We start from the raw sequence: 19,388 nt of genomic DNA on the forward strand, positions 1-19,388 counted from the left end.
ACACTTTTGAATTTGCTGTGTACCCATGGGCAAGACACTGAATGCTTCTAGTGGTAACCAAGATGCTTGTTGTGTAGCTCTACCACCAATCATGCATGTGAATGAGTAACTGAGGAACTTTTTACACATAGTTAGGTTTGCAGAATTTAACTAAGGATTAAAACTGTAGCACTAAAAAGTGCTACATACAGTTAAGTGCCGACAGGTGTATTATTTTTCTTTGACAGACACCTGATAATGATAGTTGCGTTATCTGACAGCAGCTTTAAACCCAAGGACTATGCATATGCCATGTCTTAATGACACTGATGTAATGATAGCTTAAATAAAAGCATCCCTTCTAGTAGCTACAATGTTAGTAACTCTTTTGTGCTAGCTTGCTCAGGTCAAGGAGCACGTAGCATAGGTTGCAGCCAAGCAGTGAAAATATTCATTCAAAAAAGTTGCCAGTAGAGCTGGCAAGAGACCGGGAACATCTTACATTATTATACCTTCCTACTGAAGGTTACCACTGGACAGTGCAAAGAAGCTTCTGCCAAAACCACATGCCACATGCAAAACCATCAGGGAGGCAGCTCATGGAGCACAAGGCCAAGAACAAAGCAGTTAGCGTTCCAAATAGGGTAAAAACAGGAAATACTCAATAGATTGAAAACGCCATTTGTGTGTCCCTCAGGAGTCCCAACTGTGCTTTAATCAAATAAACCCCTCAGGTCTTAGCGTGGAGGTTTTTCTTTTCATGTTGCTTTTCTTCTTCCTTGTTGCCACTTCAAATGGATAAAAGCATCCTCACTCCCTCTCCAGCAACTTTGAGGACGCTTGAACTCATTCATTTTTAATACTACATGGCAAGAATGTGGAAATAGAGAAAACTAACTACAAAAAAAAGACGTAGAACTGAAAATGCACAAGGTGAGGGTCAAGAGAGGCAACGTAGAAAGGATTTGTGCTCTCCAAGAACAGTTAAGAAAAAGTGACTTCTCATCTGACTGCACAATTCCTTCTTTTGCCTTTGTAATGACAAACAATCGCACCGCTCCACAAGTGAGTCACATGGAAGCGAGCCTTTTGACGAACATTGTCTTTCAAGAAATGACATCTCGCTTCACTCACCCCTCAAAGCTTAAGCGAATGATTCAATTAGTTGCTATGGTTTCTCAGAATGTGCGACGTGGAATTTCATGCAGTAAATTTCCCTTACTGCAGGCATGTTTATGCATGATGACTTCAGTGGATGTGGTGTAATGTCACGGGTCAACTACTTTGTGTACATTTAACAGGCCTATCCGTTCATTGCATACAGCTGCTGAAAATGAAGGACCACAAAAGTTGTGCACCTGTATGGAGAAACTTCCAACATAACGTGACAGCAACAGCATCATTAAACATGTATATGGACACACATGTATATGCACTGCAAATGCTATTAAAGTTCCAGAGTGTTTCTGATGCAGTTCACTCACTCCCAAACACAGAGCAGAAACAAATGTAAGCACAAGTAAGCTTTACACACACACACACACACACACACACAAAAAAAAAAAAAAAATAAGAAAGGTTTTATCACACTTACTGTTAAGCATTGCATATTCTCAGGCCGATTGGTCTCAGGGGCAGCACCATGGTTTGACAGCACAGCCTCTGAAATGTAGACAAAGGAATCACGGGCTGAGACAGTGCCTTTAGAGCACATTTCTCCTGTGCCAATGCAAAATGCCCTGCTGGATGTACAAAAATAAAGTCCTCAAACAGTTCTGAGAGTCCATAAAAGTCGCTCGCATAGATAACAAGCAATTATGGCAACAGTTGTCTGGAGCAGCCTTTGCTGGGCTGGGAAACTTCAGAGCGCACATAAAAGGCAAAAGAAAAAAAAAGAGAGCAGAAGAAGAAGAAGACAGGGCAGCCGCGAGAAGGAAAATCCCGTAAGATGCGAGGATCCAACAAACTGCCCAAGAGAGGAATGGAAGTGAGAACAAGTGAGAGGGAGGGAAGAATAGAGGGAGGAAAGGAGGGAGGGGTGAAGAAGAGAAAAGCAACTCCTCTCTCACTCTATTATCCGTCTGTCACAGGGCTCCTGGGAAGTTGCTATGGTTACAGGGACTCACGCCTCAGTGTCCTTTTAACTATAGCTCATAAAGGCAGCATTCAGCTTTAGGCCATGATGCAGATCTCCCTCACTCGCTCTGTCTTTTTCTCTTTCTGTCTGTGCTTTTACTTCCGTTTACATCTCTCGCTTAATATGTACACCTTTCCTCACACTCTTTCTTTGCCTCCCAAACTTCAGACAGAGCCACCCATTCGTCACCCTCCAACCGCTACCATCATCCCTTTGTTTGATGTGTCAATCCCCCTCCCCTTACCCCTCTCTTTATACTCTTGAGTCACACCCCTATCTCTCGCACTGTAGGAGAGGCGCGATCCTGTCTCAGACTGAAATTTTCAAAGTTTCAGCAAGCTCAGTCCAAACAGTCCCAGCGTAAATCAAAGAAAATAGCTGAGTAACCACTGATTTGCATTCCCCCCCCCCCCCTTACACATTTCACTCTTGCAATTGTGACATATTAGTAACTAAGCAAAGGTTTGTGCCACCCCTAATTTCTTTATGTTTTCCTATAAAATGGGAAATAGATGCAGTAAGTTGTTGAAATATGTAACATACATGAGTATGAAAGTCAATATTCTGTATGATCACCTTTATTCTTTAACACAGTCTGAACACTTTTAGGCAAGCTAAGCAGTCTTCAGGAATAGCTCTCCAGGATTCTCTAAGGACAATCACAGCGCTTCTTTGGATTCTGGGTGCCTTTTGTTCTGAAGAATGATCCCACACTACTTCAATAACGTTGCAGTCCGAGATCTGGGGAGGCCAATCCACAACTGACATTTTCATTGTGTATTTTTCTTTCCAGGTATGCTTTTAATGCATTGCAGTGATTTTTTTATGAACGTACTATATGATGCTGACGCCAATCAGAGACTTTCCACATGATGGTATTGCACAGTGGAGCAAAATTTGACTGTACTTCTCTGCATTCATAATTCAGTTAATTTTGACGAGATGACCAACACCACTGGCTGAAATCGACCTCCAAACCATGACAGAGCCTCCACTGTTATAAAGATGTATTATCAAGACAAAAATTTCAAATGCTACTGTAGAGTGGGGTTTTTTTTAAGCCCGCCCGCTACTTCTTCTTTTCAGACACACTGCACATTATCCCAACATATGCAACTAATTTTTAATATTAAAATATTAAAAATTCTGCTCTTTGGGAATCACCTTGTTGATGCAAAAATACTGTTTTATGCTGTCAGACTGTGTCATCTGTGGCATTTTTCACAGATAGAACAAAAAAAAATGGTGCACGAAAACACAATTTAGTATAATCTTGAGTTTAGTTCCTTTTTATGCTTGAATGGTTCATATGTCAGTGTTAGGTGGCTTAACAAAAAAAACATTCCTCTAAAAATGGTTTGGTATAAAGACTGGAATGATAATGACTGAACTTCAGAAAACCAAGAGAACTGTAGCTTAAGACCACATTAAAAATTATCAGGAAATCTGCCTCCTTAGAAGCAAAATATAAAGTAATGAGAGGTTTTTGCATGGTACTGCATTATTTATCGGTCATACAGGGTTATGAGTGAAACATTATTTTTTTCTTTTTTGACTTCATTTCATTTGTTTTTTGGTGGTAGGGGTTGTTTGTTTGTTTTTTAATGAAAGGTAACTTTATTATACATGCATGAAAAAAAACATTAAGCACTTCTCAACATTCTGGACACAGTTTCCTGTGTAACCCTGCTGTAGTTTTTAAGTAAATCTATTAGCTGTGAGTCTGAAAGTTCCTGGGGTCTGGCAAAAAAGAGGGGCTAACCTGGCTGGCTTTAAGCCCAGAAGAGAAGCCTTTTGTCTGGGTAAGACATAAGTAGCACAGGCCATATGAGGGTAGAGGCATGCGGCAGCTAGCAGTGAGAAATATCCAACATGATTGAAGGGAAAGAAAGTGGTACAATGCCACATGGAAACAGTGGACAGTGGGAAAAGTACACACTAGACAAATTCAAGAAAATGTGGGGAAAGGTAGCAGAAGGGAGAAGTTGAATATTTGAGAAAGACAGGCAATGACAAGAGGGGGAAAAAACAAAAAGAAAGAGAAGGCAAGAGTGAAAAAAGAAAAAAGAGAATTCAAAAGGTGCTGGCAGTGCATCGCTATTGAGTCAGCCAGTGTCAGATCTGCCAGAACACTGAAGCCTTTGACTTTGCTTAAGTCCCTCATTGCAACACTCAATCACTTGACATCCAGGCCCTTTTTATTCACCTGCTGTCACCCACAAACAAACACTTGATGAAGAGAGCAGAAAGGCCAAGAAAAGAGGCGAATGTCTCCACTTCACTTTGGAAGTATCTCGAGATCAACTCAAGCAGCAGAAAACACTGTGTAAAATGCATAAATTAGCACAGCTAACTGACAACAGAATAGGAGTAGCAAAAGTATGTTTTAAAGATATTTAAACACACATGAGGTTTTGTGAGCAGCAGGTTATGATTTTTGCTCACTATTCAAGATGTTTAAGTCTGATATCCTGAATAACTTTGTGGGAAATTTGATATGGTGAGTTTATGGACTAAATGAAAACAGTCATGTTCAATGCATATTTTTAAGGGTGTAATCATCTTTCAATATCAAATAGCTGAAAACAAATAATAAAACGTAAAATACATTTTTTGAAAAAGCACACCATTGAAAAAAATTATTTAATGTTCATTTGAGCTGAAATAAGTCCATCATTGGTAAATATAAACAAAATCATTTTTTGAATTTCACTAAAGTAAAGAGCCATTTTTTTAAAAAAGGTAACATAAATTATGGTAATAATTGAAAACAGTACAATTAAAGCTCTACTCGTTTACAAAAACAAATCTAGGGAGTGTAATATATTCTGTAATTGTATTAGTTTAAAAACAGATCAATTTCAAGATGATTTTGACATTTCCGTCATAATACATTTGAAGGAAATACTGTGTATGTTGAGATTAGGCTAATCTCAGATTTAAAAAATAAATGAAGGAGTTTAAATGCAGTCAGGATTATTTAAATGTTACTGACTTTGTAATCTTCTAAAGTAAAAACGATCATTTTAGATGTGAGAATTGACGGTATTCCAACTCTCACTTTTATTGTTGTCAAAACCTATTTTATATACACACTGCTTGATGTAGGAAGTGACTTTTGCCATGGCTGAACAAAGGTTTCAATTTATTGAACAACTAGAGTGGAATGTTTTAAAGCTGGGATCAGTGAACAAGCAGCCCTTATTCTGTGCTTGTCGTTATCTACACAACAAGAGTAAGTAAAACAACTATGCACACACACACACAAACCACCAGTGGTCTTTATAATGCAGTATGATTTACGTTTGATAGGATACCTTCTGGTACATAAAGCTGCACAGCTGTCAAGGAATGACAGTCTCAGTGATTCAAGATTCAAACATTTCTTAAGCGTGATGACATCAAGATGACCTCTACCACAGTCTGTGTAAAAAAAAAAACTAAACAAATCCCTCAGGCAGAGATATTGTTTGTAGGTTAGATGAAATGTGGATGTCTGTCTGAGTAATGCTGCTTTAGTTTACCCAGTTTTGGGTTTTGTATTTTGCATTTGTTGTACAAACAGGATATTTTGGGTTTAAACTGGATATCACTTCAATCTGAGTTTATGGGTGGTTCTGGTAAATAGTTGTGTGACTCACCACAGAGCTGAATGCAGTGTGGTGCTCAACGGAGTCTTTATTGGTCAGTGGACAAATTGATTCTCAGGGAAAGACAAGACACAAAGAGGTAGGGCAGCAAAAGTTGGATCCGCATTATATATATAACAGTATTATAGTTACTGTCATAATTATTGTGTTGGGTAAACATATATAACATATCCATGATGCATATCTGTCTAACTACTTGACTGCGTGCTGTTCTGTCGTCCTGTCATTGGTGTTTAACTGAAAGCACTTTCTGTGTCATTATTTCATCCATCCTTTCATCAGTCTACGCCTACTTGCCACCAGACCTTTTCCAGGACATAAGTAACATCCAAGCAGCAAGCTCCAGGGCTTAAAAATTAAGCTAATGTGAAAGTGTATTCAAATTAGTCCCATTAGACTTTGTTAAAATGCCAAGCTTTACATCAGAAATAAACAAAAACAGCGTGGCACAACAACAGTTAGTATCTGTAACTAGTTTCCTACCTTTTAACCGTAAAAAACTGTGAATTATTTCTATGACTTACTCACTTAAATTGTATTAAAGCTTAAAGTTATACATTATTAGGGTACCACATGTCACTTCGAGCGACAGGTGGGTGTTAACACAGGCAGCTGTACTGCTCGGTCAACTGAACTGGACTCAACCATGTTTGTACTTTTCTATTTTGTGCTCCTTCCTCCTGATGTTGCTGTCCACTGGGATTGCCACATCTATTACAACTGCAGGCTTCTGCTCCTTGTCAACAAGCACTATGTCTGTTTGGTTTGCCAGCAGCTGCTGGTCTGTCTGGAACTTTAAGTCCCACAGGACCTTAGCACTGTTGTTTTTAAACGACCTTCAGTGGTGTCTCCCATTGGGAGTTGGGTACTTCTTTGTTGTTCCTATACACTATCTCAGACAGGATATGCCTCTCCGAGTACAGCCTGCAACCTGGGTCCTGTCGACTCTGGATCTGGTGCTTAGGGCTTGTTCTTGTGTTGCCATGATCAGAGCTTCTGTCCTTTCCTTTATGTCAGTCTTTTCCTGATAGCTCATCTCAGCGGGGGCCATCTCCCTATATTTGTGAACACTTCACATTTCTTCCTAGATTATTCCTGGATTGAGGTTCTGGCACTCACTAATCCTCATTCTTCCTATTTCCATAGTTTTTCGAGCCTAAGAATCCTGGATGTTGGATGTAGACCTCCATGCATTGTGAGGAGTTTTGGGGTCTTGACATTAGTGGCATCTACTTCCTCCTATGGCCAGCTTATTATTCCAGCTGGGTACCAAATGGTCAATGGGGTGCATGCACTGATGGCTTGGAGTTTACTCCTCCTGCTGAACTGGTTTCCCAGCACCTGTCATATCTTCTGGAGGTATTTGGCTTCTGTTGACCTTTGTGCATCTTTATCCTGGTCCCTGTTAGCCTGTAGGATACCCAGGTACTTGTAGCTGTCCTGCATCTCCGCTATTCTGCCCTCTTAGTTTATTTCAAACATTTAAAAGAAAACAAAGTATTGCTATTGACATATATCAACATTCAACAAACCAATACAACCCAAAACTAAATACCTGATATATCAATTTTCTGTATATACAGTAAGTAACTCATATATTATGCTAAGGGATGCTAGTGTACTTGTGTGTCCAGATTTGGTCACTTCTGGCTCCAAAAAACAAAAACTCAAAACCTAAGGTTTCAAATTGTCCCTATGGAAGTTTTTCATTTTTCTGAGAAACTGGACATTGAGGGTCATTATCTATTCACAGAGTCATTCCTGTCATCACACTGAAAGAAAGCACAGTGACATTTCTGCCACAAATTTCAACAGATAATAACGTCTTTATTTTTAAGAATAATCTCTACAGACAGTGGATGAGATGTCTATATAACAAAACTTTCTGTGGAAAACGAAGGCTAACTTTATGATAGTGTTATTATAATAAGACAGATGTGCCATATATTATATTATGTATATATTTTGTTTACAAACCTAAAACCTTTGTTTCTGTTGAGCTGACATGAGCCTTGAGATGCAAAAAAAACCCAAACCCATTTCTACCCAATCAGAGTGAGAGGTTCAAAAACATCTACAACCACTAAATGAGAGGACTTTCAAAAGTCAGAAGATTATTACCTATTCTAATGCACAATTTCACACCGTATTCATTTACTAACTGGTGCTTGAAGATGCGTTTCTTTCTCTATTATCTTGTAAAGGGGTAAAAGTGCACATAAGTAACTAGAGGTCAGCAAAATAATATGAAAAAATATAAACCATACAATTCAAACAACATCATCCTTGCTATTAGACAGAGGTTATAAACACCTTGTACAGTAACTGTACAGTGACTACAGTGAGTGTACAGTCTTATCCACTTTTCTTCTTCACCCCCTCCCTCTCCTGTTTACTATATAAAGACGCTGCCTAGCTGTCACTCCTACTGAGGCTGGCCAGCAAAGAAACGCTTCAGCTTATGTCCTGCCCACAATATTGAGCTTAACAGAAAACAAAACTTTTTATTCATGTTTTAATCACATTTCCATTGGGGGGGGGGGGGGGGCAATTTTAATGATCTATCACCGTCTGTATTGACTCTTTAGCTATTCTGTTTGATTGCATGACAAAATTACATTAAAAAGTAACATGAAGCCTTAGGTAGACTACAGCAATACATCTGTAAGAACATAAAGGCTATATTCCTTTTTGCAAATACACTTACTGGACACTTTATTAGTTACACAATGACAGTACTATGTTGAACCTCTTTTTGTCTTCAGAACTGTTTTAACTATTTGTGCTTTAATTATTTGTGGCGCAGATTCAACAAGGTGCTGGAAATATTACACCACATACCACAGGCGCTCTACTGGACTGAGATCTGATGACTGTGGAAGTCATTTGAGTACAGCGTACATTGTAATTTTCAAGAAACCAGTTTTTGTGACATAGCTTGTTGCCACGCTCAATGCAGCCATCAGAAGATGGCTAAGGAAAGGCAATATCAATCTTGAAAGGCGCATCCCATCCAGATGTTGTCTTTTTCAGAGAAGGCCTTGCATATTTCATCAAGACAATGTTAAACTACATACTGCATCTATTACAAGGCATGGTAGTCCAGATCTTTCACCAACTGGTGCGCCAATAAATGAAGAAAAGAGAGAACATCCTCACCCAAAAGTCCAGCAGCTGGCCTCCTCCATTTCCAGATATTTATCCACTGTTGTTAAAAAAGAGTAAACTACTACACGACAGTAAACACTGTCCCAGCTTTTATGTGACATGTTGCCAAAATCAAAATCAATATGCGGCAATACTTTTCTTAAAATGACACATTTTGTCATTTTCACATTCTATTGTGAATAAAATATCAATTTATGGGATTTAGATTTTACACAGCATCCTAACTTTTTTAGAAATAGTCTTCTAAATAGATGTGCAGCAAATGAATTGTGTGTTTGCTCAGAAACGATAAATACCAGAAAAACCAGAAAAAGTCAAACACATTTTAAAAATCACACAAGAATAATACATATTTCTAAAACAAAAGGTGAGTGTTGACCTAATTCTTCTTGACCTCAGCAACAGCTGAGCAACCCACTCACGATTATTGCACGATGCCAGATTGAATAAGACAATATGATGACTTCTGGGCCCTCTGGTCAGCTGGACAGTAATGACAGACACATTTCATTTCCTGTTTCTGTCCTGAGCAAGGGAAGACAGCCAGAAAGGATTATGTCAGATGGCTGTTGATTCAGTGTTGCCTGATTGTCCCTGATTCAGATTGGGGGGGAAAAGGATTTAAGGAGAAAAAACATAGAAATGTTTAGAGGTTGGGATTTTTAAAAAGTCCCTAGAAATCTCCAGTTTGAATAGTGCCTACAAATTCAAGAAATTCAACAGCATCTTCATCATGTTCAGCAGTAATAGTGTTACACTTTTTTACAGCACTGGACACTTTGATGATATTTGGAGTTATTTTATGTTTATTCTATACTGCATTTGGTGTATTAATTCCTGTTATTGACTTTTTGGTTTAATGCACATTGGTGGCATAATACATTATTGCATTTTTTTTAAGCTTTCCTTGCAATCGTCTACATCGATTTTATCATCTGTCTACATTTGTTTAACTTGACAAGCACTATAATGTGACTTTTAAAAACGACTGCTATAAATGAGCAATAATATTATTATAAAGTAAAATAGTTAAACCAAAAAGATCATCAACAGTACTAATGAACACGTGAATCAGAAAAGTCTTTCTGTGACAGATCTACTTCTCCTGTCACCTCCTGTGCACAAGCTGCTTCCTCCATATAAACTAAAATGGGAATTGGTGGAGAGGAATTTAGTTAATATGTGTTTAAAGTAGTTTTATTGTTAAGATGAAACAAAAAAAATTCACAACTCTGACCCAACTGCAGCGTCTGTGTACACTAGGGTGACCAGGTGTCCCACTTTATAGAGGGAGTACACATCATTTTTATTCCTTGTCCCCCTGTTCCACATATTGAGACAGTGGCCCACATTCTGATTGGCTCTAGCCTGCAATACACTTTTCCAAAGTCTGGCTTTTAGTCAATGTACGTAAAGAAAGCAGGGAAAGCTTTCATCATAGTCAAGAGCAGGTTATCCTGTGTTTTGCTGCCAGTGGAGAAAACTTAACAAAGTCACAAGTGATGTGCATTTTGGCCGAACATGATGGAAACAGAATCAAAATAAAAGAACAAAAAATCCCCGAAAACTACATATAATTGGGTGAAGCTGTTGGAAGGCACTTCCTTTGCTTTTTTGCCAGGGTTTTTTTTTTCAATTTTGTGTGAGGGGAAACATGGTATAAAGTGACATGGAACGTGTGAGTCATAAATGGTTCAGAAGTCAGGTGTGCCCATAAGAGACGTACAGATATGTAGCTGCATTCCTACTGAAGCCCAAAGACGATTACAAGACAATTACAGTATTGCTTAGAACCAACTTAAGCTTCCTTTTACGCCTGTTATACTTAGTTGGTGAGAGAGCTGGAAAATTGGCTACCTCTTAGCACTACTGTGTTTTAACACTGTGCCCCCAAAACACTACTACTCCCTTTTCCTTTTTTTGGGATGTGCTTGTCTTAGTGTACGCTGTCAGAGTACAAGTTTGAAAAGGTTTCCTTTCTTATTTTGTTTTTTCTTTATTTGATTCCACAATGTGTGTACCCATCAGCTCTCCTAGAGCAACCGCCTGTCTCCTGGAATCTCCCCCATGCTCTTGAGACTGTGCAGGGAGACACAGCAAACCTTCTGGCGATGGCATGTGTTGATGTGCCATCCCGGAGGAGTTCCGCATATCGCCTCATGCCACCAGTAGTGACACTGACCTGAGTCTAATGCAAAACTGGTGAAAATAAGGAGGGAGAAAGTGTCAAAAATGTCCTCCAACTCTAAACCCATTCTCATTGTCAATGAGGTTGTCTCATTGTCTCCCCTCTAGTGCACATGTTGTTAATTTTATTACCACCAACACAGCTGATACTGATCAACCCCCTGTGCTACTTAACTGGCTGGATCAATATCCCAGAAGTTTAACTGACTTGATGCTTTACTTTAAAAAGTGTTGCTTTCCTTTTTTTGAGCACTGTCAGACCTGTCAGCATGCTGATATGAGACAATCCACAGAGTTTGTCGGCTTCCTCCCATCTCGTTCACTTACTTCTGCCTACTTTCTGCAGAAAGACTGTCTGCCTATCAAATTAATTCAGATTTACTTCATGTACATGTGCCATCTCAGTTTCTTGCCTCTGACCCACATTGAAGTGTCCGCCCACTTTAGATTGAACTCCATGCTATTAGTAGGCTGCAGAGATTCATGGTTGGGATGCAACTAAATGCCAAACACACCCACGGTCAGACTGTGCATGCATCTGTCTGCACCTCTTATTAGTGTCATTATGTGACAAGTTAGGTGGGAGAGACTACACATTTATTACAGGCCTTTTCCCTCAGTGGATATATTGACTTGTGTGACATACTGTTAGTGATACCTCTGTTGTGCTCAAAGCTCTCGATACCAGGACAGCAAACCTAAATTAGCTCAGTGGAATTAATTTTATTCACGATAGCTTTGCTCTTTCACGTCAGGTCAGTCAGTTTTCTGAGAAACATTCTTGCAGTCAGGTCAAAAAGTTTGGTAACCTCACTTCATTCAATTCAAACCTGAGCAGAGATTTAAATAAGCAGTGATTTTATGATGGCAGCTTTCATCCATCAAATGTGACTTTCATTTCAGCTTTGTCTTATTGTGTGGGTTAAATAACAGCCGACAGTGTCAACACAGCACAATGTGTAGCGCAGATTGGAGCCTTTGGGGTCAAGTGCTTCATTCAAGCTCAAGTAGCTGTAAGCCTAGGGTCAGGTTCACCCTTCAGAGCGCACGGCAGATGTATGGCCCGTCAAACATTCAGTACACAACCTTGCAAAGATCGTGCACACATGCAAACTCCTCGCCAGTGTTGACCAGAACAAATATACAGCAAACACACTTCCCCCTCCCCACGCTCATGCCCACCCCCCTCCAATATACGTTTATAATCACACAGTGTCCGTTTTAATCTGCTGATCTAAAGGCGCGGCGTGCCATCTGGGAAAGCTTGGCAGTGTTTATGTACGCTTGTGCACTTTGTCTGGGTCCCCGTTCGTCTATCCTAAAACAGTGAAACAAATGTGAGTATGATGCAGATGACACACTTATTAAGCACAAACCCAGAGGGTGCTCCGCTATTTTTTGCTTTCACGGACATACAGACCACCTGACCCACATCGTAAGCTTGTTGGAGGCAAGTGAATTATCCATGGTCAAAAGCACACACACGTACATGTCACTCTGGGTCAGCTGTCTCTATTGACACACTACGCTCAAGCTAAAAAAAAAAAAAAAAGCAGAAGTATGAGATTTTTAGCTTCTTTCTTAATATTAATCAATAAATGCAGAGGTATGGATTAAAGCACCGAAGTAACACATTCCTCATTTTGTGTTTTTGTGTTTCATCTCACATAAATGTATCAACCACGTATTTAGAGGATAAGTTCTGGATACATCAGGTATCACGCCTCATCTCACAAAAAGTTGTTTAGCTGCCATTCATGCACAGCTTAAGATGGCGGCCTTTTTGTTGTAGCCCTACAGTGTAAATAGCTGTCAACGCTAAGCGATGGATAGATTTTGTTGTGGAAGCATTCATGAGAAAATTCTGTCCCTGCCAACAAAGTAAAGGAAGCAAAAATTTGGACAATCTGATACTTCGATTGTCAAACTATGATTCCAAATAGTCTCTCTACTGTGGCAGTTTTTTAATACCTTTTTGATTCGTGTAAATATGTTTTTTTTAAAAAGTGAATGGACGGACGGATGGATGGATGGATGGATGGATGGATGGATGTTTTTAAAAGCACCGATATCATGTTTTGACCACATATCAGATTTTGAAAATGTACATTAAATGTATTTATTCATTGTTGGTTTTTATTTTTTGGTCTTCTGGTCAATAATTTCTCTGAAGAAGCACATAAAGTTTTCTTCCTCATCAGGTCAGCTTGATGGTGCTTCATGCGCACATGGCTGCCAGTCTCATAAATGCAGTTTAGCATATTTCTGCATCCAGGGATTTGGCCTGGCACAGCCAAGGCTCTGCGATGGCACAGGTCTCTGAGCGAGGGATTAGTCACTGATCCAAACTGTGCACCTCTGGTGAGAGTCTGTGGACATTAACATGGATTAACTTGCTGACCAGTAAAATGCTTGTTTCAACAGAAGAGGTTTGCTAATAAACTGCGACATTCTTTCAAAGTGAATTTGGTATTGTGGCATTATTGGAGCGTAGCTGTTAACATGCACTGCCTTTGAAGTCAAGAGCAGGTATGGAGATATTTTTGATCTTAGCTTCTGATCAGCTCAGTCTTTGAACTGTTTAGACTGGTTTGACAAAATACCTAAAAAGGAAATGTTGCATTACTATGCAAATATACAACAAGTTTGTCAGACTAAGCACATTTTCCACAACACAAAAGTCAGATGAGAGACTTTTTCTTAAGTGGAGTTAAACAGCAAAGCAAGTAAGCATAGAGTTTGGGTGCTATTAACTTTTCTTTTGTAGCTAAAGTTGAATTCTTAAGTCTAACTAAAATGTTCTTGGTTTTTGGATTGTTGTTTTTTACATACAACAATGAATAACATCATAAACCCTGAAAAAACCAACATCTGGATGCGAGCATACATTGCTCTACAGCATTTATATACTTTTCAGCATTGCTGGTGGGTTTCCAGATGTGTAAGCTGCCAATTTCATAGGCTTTAATTCACCCTCATATCATCAGCACTCAAAACAAGTCGGGTGTGCCCTCTCACTTTTATTCTAGAGGACACAGCATTCACAGAACAGTTTTCCACTTTGCCTCAGTCCATATTAAATGAGCTGTCAACAGAAGGCGCTGTGTTTCTGGATCACGTTCACATATGGCTTCTTCTTTGCACGATGGAGCTTTAACCTGGATTTGTGGATGACACGGTAAACTGTGTTCACAGAAGATTATTTCTGGAAGTGTTCCTGATCCCATGCAGTGATTTCCATAACAGCATCATGCCTGTTTTTGATGAAGTGCTAGCCGAGGGCCCAAAGATCACATGCATCCAACACTAATCTTTGGCCTTGTAACTTTCACTCTCTCCAGATTCTCTGAATCTGTTGATGACATTATGCACTGTACATAATGAGATATTCAAGGTCTTCATAATTTTACATTGAACAACATTACACTTTTTGTACCACTTACATTTCCAACCTTTTGTTGCCCCCCATCTCAAACTTTAACGAGACGCGATGCTGCATCGAAATCAAAATGAGTTCATATTTTTCAAAAAGTCATGCAATTTCTCAGTTAAAACATTTGATCTTTCCTGTTTTCTCTCTATTTTGTTTACCTTTTATACTGTATCAGTAGGAATAAAATATTTACATGATTGGCATGGTTACTGCACGGTTTGACTCTTTGTCAAACCGACCCTTGTATAACGCCCACTGTCCTGCCTGGTGAAAGAGTGCACGCAGGCGGCCATAACATGATGACCGATTTCATCAACCAACGACAACTCACAAACAACTACAGCTGGCACCCAGTTACAACAAAAACATTACTCTGACTTTGAAATAAATATGCAAAAACAATCGTCAACCTCAAGGTTGTCTTTTAACTCAGCTTTCACTTTGAGAACGAAAGAAACAGAAACAGACAGTAACAATCTGCTCCCGGAAAATAATCAAATACAGTGAAGGATGTTGTTTCTACATTGTTAGGCTTCTAAGACACCAGCAGACAGAGAGACTTAGAGAGTAAGAAAAGAAACATGATGATGCAGTAAAATGACAAATTGGTCTTGAGTCCAAAGCTTTACAAGAATAGGGTGAGCCTGCCAAAACTCTCTGTATGCCCCACCCCAATCCTATTATTTCAGGGTCTTCATTAAGGATATGCTGTACTGTATAAAATTCAAAGCACTGATACAAACAAGTTATTTAGTAAAAGCCTTATAATGATTTGCCTCAGAATGAGATAAAAGACAAAACAGAAGAAAAATGGCAGAGACATCATAGTGAATAACAAACAGGGAAATCAGAGAAAACACGGGGACAAGTGTACAAAAATACAAGTGTGACAGAGATGTGTGAAATGAAACTGACAGAGAAAATGAGGCGAAAGGATGTTCAAAAAACACATGAATAATCAGTGTGAAAGGCACAAAATACAACTGGCCAAGAACAGAGGGGAGAGAGAAATAGGGAGAAGATGGAAGCACGTTGAGTGATATTGTAATGAATGAGGCTTGGGTCATTCCCATGTTAGTGTATGTCACGCTGCGGCAGTGCCTCCATGGCCTACATTCTGCCAGCTGGCAATGCACGAGTGCATTCATGAGTGTGCACTTCCACTCACACAAACACACAAACACAGATCAGTTGAGACAGGAGCGGGGCAATATTGCCAGTGGAAAAGACGAAAACAGTCTACACTCACTCATGCAAACATGCAGTTTTTACTTCGTTCGCTCTTTCTTTTTTTTTCCTTTCTCGTTTTTGAAGTAATGTGCTGTGAAATAAAGATGTTGAAACTTCCTAAATAGCTCTTTCTCAACATCTATTTCTGGTTTGGCTAAATTAAAAAAAAAAACCTTCCAGTTTACAAACCCCAAAAAGAACAATTTGCCTATGAGCACAAGTCAGGATTCCCTCATGCAAGGTTGGTAATGGTTTCCTGATGCCTGAGTATTACCCAATCTGATGCCCCAGTTCCATCTACAGCAGCATAAAACTAATTTTAAAGTTGCATGAGGCAGATTAGCCTAGTTCAGCCAAGTGGTATGAATTGGGATAGGTTAGCTAACGTCTCACGATATCACCGTCATTCTCATAACCCAGAACGTGAATATGAAAAAGGAAAGTTGGCAGCATCACTGAGAGAGGAGAAGGCGAGTGTGGTTGGGGGTGAACAAGAGTACGTGTAGCTCTGTGTGCTGATGTGAAAGGTTTGTGCAAGTGTGTACAAAAGAGGTAGGGTCACAATGATACTGGGGACTCAATCCCAGTATTACTAATCCTCTGAAAGGGAAAACTAAGCTCCTTAAAGGTTCCCCAGTGGAGCGACCACTTTAGCCCAGCACGAGAAAATTAGATGAGAATTGACAGATTATGATCACACGCACAGTAACAAAGATAGATTAAAAGTAATATGAGCAACCAAAGAAGCACACAGAAGAGGAACAAGGGCACAAAAGAAGGTATAAAAGAAAAAAATTTCTAAAAATGTGGGAAGTATATTTAAGAAGGAGAAAGAAGTTAGGGGAGATCGCACACATCTCTGCAGCATCCTCAAAACAAGCCACGCTGGTCCACGCGGCAAATGCAGTGCTGTTTCCAGCATAATGTGCAACTTCAGAATACATGTAAAGTGAGTACAGTCAAGTATGACAACACGGACTACTCACCTATTCTAGGCTGCTCTCATGGCTGGCACAGAGAAGCATCACTCCAACATGCACACACCACCAGCAGCACCAACTACGAGTGAGTGCAAACATAAGTAGGAAGAGAAGGAGCACTCAAAGGTGGTGAGAAGAGAAAAAAATAGATTTCCAAACAAATGTGTCTGTGAGCAGGGTGTGCGAGTGTTTGTGTGTATGTGTGTGTGTGTTGGATGTGTAAGGGGGGATCCACTCCAGCAGCGAATGGTATCGGAGCGCCCTGTCTCTCTCCCCCTCTCTCTCTCTCTCACTCTGGCAACTGTGACACGTCAGGGTTTCATCCAGACCCCTCCCTCCTTCCCACTCTCTCCCTGCCTTTCCCTCGTTCGCTCTTCCAATCCCTCTCTTTGACTCTCTTAATCCCTCGCATCCCCAGCCTCCCAATCTGAAGACAGATAAAGACTCCGAGCTGTGAGACTAGCACACACGTATATATAAGAATAAGTGGCCGAGCCCTGTTTAACCATCACACACTGGCCATGAGAATAATTTTATTCTTATGTGACATTTATTCTCTATACTTTTACCAACTTTAATGGTGTTTTCACTGGTTGAGATTTAATAAGTCAGGGTTTAATTTTAACGAAAAACGTGTTACTTACAGAAACTGAAACAATACGTACTTATATGTGAGAGGATTAGGGAAACTGAAAAAAAACATATTTCAAACATATTTTTGTTTTTCTGTTGGTTTAAAATTCTGATTTTGGAGTGAAAAAAAACTAGTTTTAATTCTAATATAATAATAATAATGCTTCTTAAAAGTCTGAGTTCAGAATTCCAGCAATCAGTCAGGATGACATTAATCTCAGATGTTTGATTTGTTTGTTGTTCTCAAAAAAAAATCATTTTTATTAAAGTCGTAATTCTGATTTTAATCTCAGAATTTGGGGGGAAAAAAACATTTTAAGTGGCCTTAATCTTCTTCTCTATATTTATATCCGACAACATGGCCTAAATTACTGAGGTCAACATTTGATTTCATGCACACAGGGCTTGTTTGCTGGATAATCAAGTAAAGAACTAAAGTAAACCTAAAACAAACATAGGTTTGCTGACTGCCCACATATAAGTAATCACTGTACTCATCAGTGTCCCGACCTTATACATGACAACTTACCAGTGTTGCGTTGTGTGGGTACTTTAAGATGCTGCTTCCTCCCCTGCTCCTCTCCGAGTAGGTAGTACCAACCTTGAACTTCCTAGAGCACACACACGCAATGATTGACTGTGTGTGTATATGTTTGTGAGTGCATGTCTCATCATCAATGTGACAACATCAACATGTTGTACATAAAATCGAAAAACAGACAAAAACCAAAACGAGTGCAAACCAGTTTGGTTGTTCCTCCAGGGCTAAATGTGCATAAACTCACCGCTTGTAATGTTTACACTAACAGCTGATGCCCCTACGTCTTCACTAGTGCCCTGTGAACCAGATGGCATGTGAGTGTACGCATGTGTGTGTGTGCTCATATGTGTTACATATTTTCTACTGCTGCATTGCTGCATGCATGTTAAATAAAACCTGATTTGTAATCCCTGCTGTCTTACAAACAAAGCAACACTACTGTAGTCTATAATCATTTTACTGTGTCGCACATATATTACAACACACACACACTCACATACACTGCCAGCCTTCTCTTTTTGTACAAAATAATGTGACGCAATGAACAGTGACAATAATCTCCATTTTGAAAGCATCTTATCTGAGTGGACAGATTTCTGCAGGCTGCGGGACGAGGGGGAGGACGGACAGGGACTCGTATGAAAGAAGGGGGAGGGGAGGGCATATGTCCTCAAAGTCAGAGAGGGATTTGTGCCGTCGTTCAATATTCCCCTGTGCATGTGAGAAAGGCGAAAGAGTGGGAGAAACAGAGCTGTTAGTCAAGAGGGAGATGAAAAGAGAAGGTAGGAAACATAAGAGATGTAAAAAAGCACGATGTGGCAAAAGGGTGCAAACAAATGACAAGATGTGACAGGCAAGTTAAGCAGCCAACGCTCATAAGGCCCCAAACATTTCTGAAATAAACCAAGAGGAGAAAAACGGAAAGGCTTGTAGGAAAGGATGAATGAAAAACAACTGATGAGAATAACGGATGTGTCAGGGAGGATGAAGAGACATAACTCCCTATGATTCAAAGCTAAATCTCCCTCATTAGCATATTAAGCCAATTAAATATTCATTGGGATAAATGTTAGAGGAAGGAAGATGTTTGCTTGACTAAAGCACAATTTCTTTCTGTTGTTTCATTTGTCAAACTACAAAAAAAGACTTGCTGGGGTTCTAATGCTTGTTCTCCTAATCTTATGTCTCAGCTAGCTTCTTTTAAAAGTTTGAATTTAACAGTCTGAAGTAAAGACGCAAGATGGTTTTTAGCCTCAAGTTGGTGCTGAACTGCTTCCTTATTGTCACCTTATGCACCTTATGCACATGCACCTTTAAGCAAATCTATAATAAATACACATTTGCCTTAAACAATTAAGGAGGCTTAATTGTGTAATAACATACAAGTAAAGAAGTATTACATAACAGCTGTTTGTTACTGTACTACCCACTAAAGCATGGCTTTTTATGT

General features: G+C 39.5%; 1 protein-coding gene across 1 annotated transcript in view; it reads right to left on the reverse strand.

Moving 5' to 3' along the window:
• rgs3a (regulator of G protein signaling 3a) overlaps nucleotides 1–17,065 on the reverse strand; it is a 125,144-nt gene extending 108,079 nt beyond the window's left edge. The window contains exons 1-2 of the mRNA XM_085164514.1: nucleotides 16,771–17,065; nucleotides 1,574–1,641 (exon numbers count right to left, since the gene is read on the reverse strand). Coding sequence (XP_085020640.1) covers nucleotides 1,574–1,588 — 15 coding nt within the window. The 5' untranslated portion in view covers nucleotides 1,589–1,641; nucleotides 16,771–17,065. The remainder of the gene's footprint in view (nucleotides 1–1,573; nucleotides 1,642–16,770) is intronic.
• Between the last annotated feature and the right edge of the window lie 2,323 nt (nucleotides 17,066–19,388).

The sequence above is a fragment of the Neolamprologus multifasciatus genome, chromosome 7 (genome assembly GCF_963576455.1).
Source record: "Neolamprologus multifasciatus chromosome 7, fNeoMul1.2, whole genome shotgun sequence".
NCBI classification, from domain to species: domain Eukaryota; kingdom Metazoa; phylum Chordata; class Actinopteri; order Cichliformes; family Cichlidae; genus Neolamprologus; species Neolamprologus multifasciatus.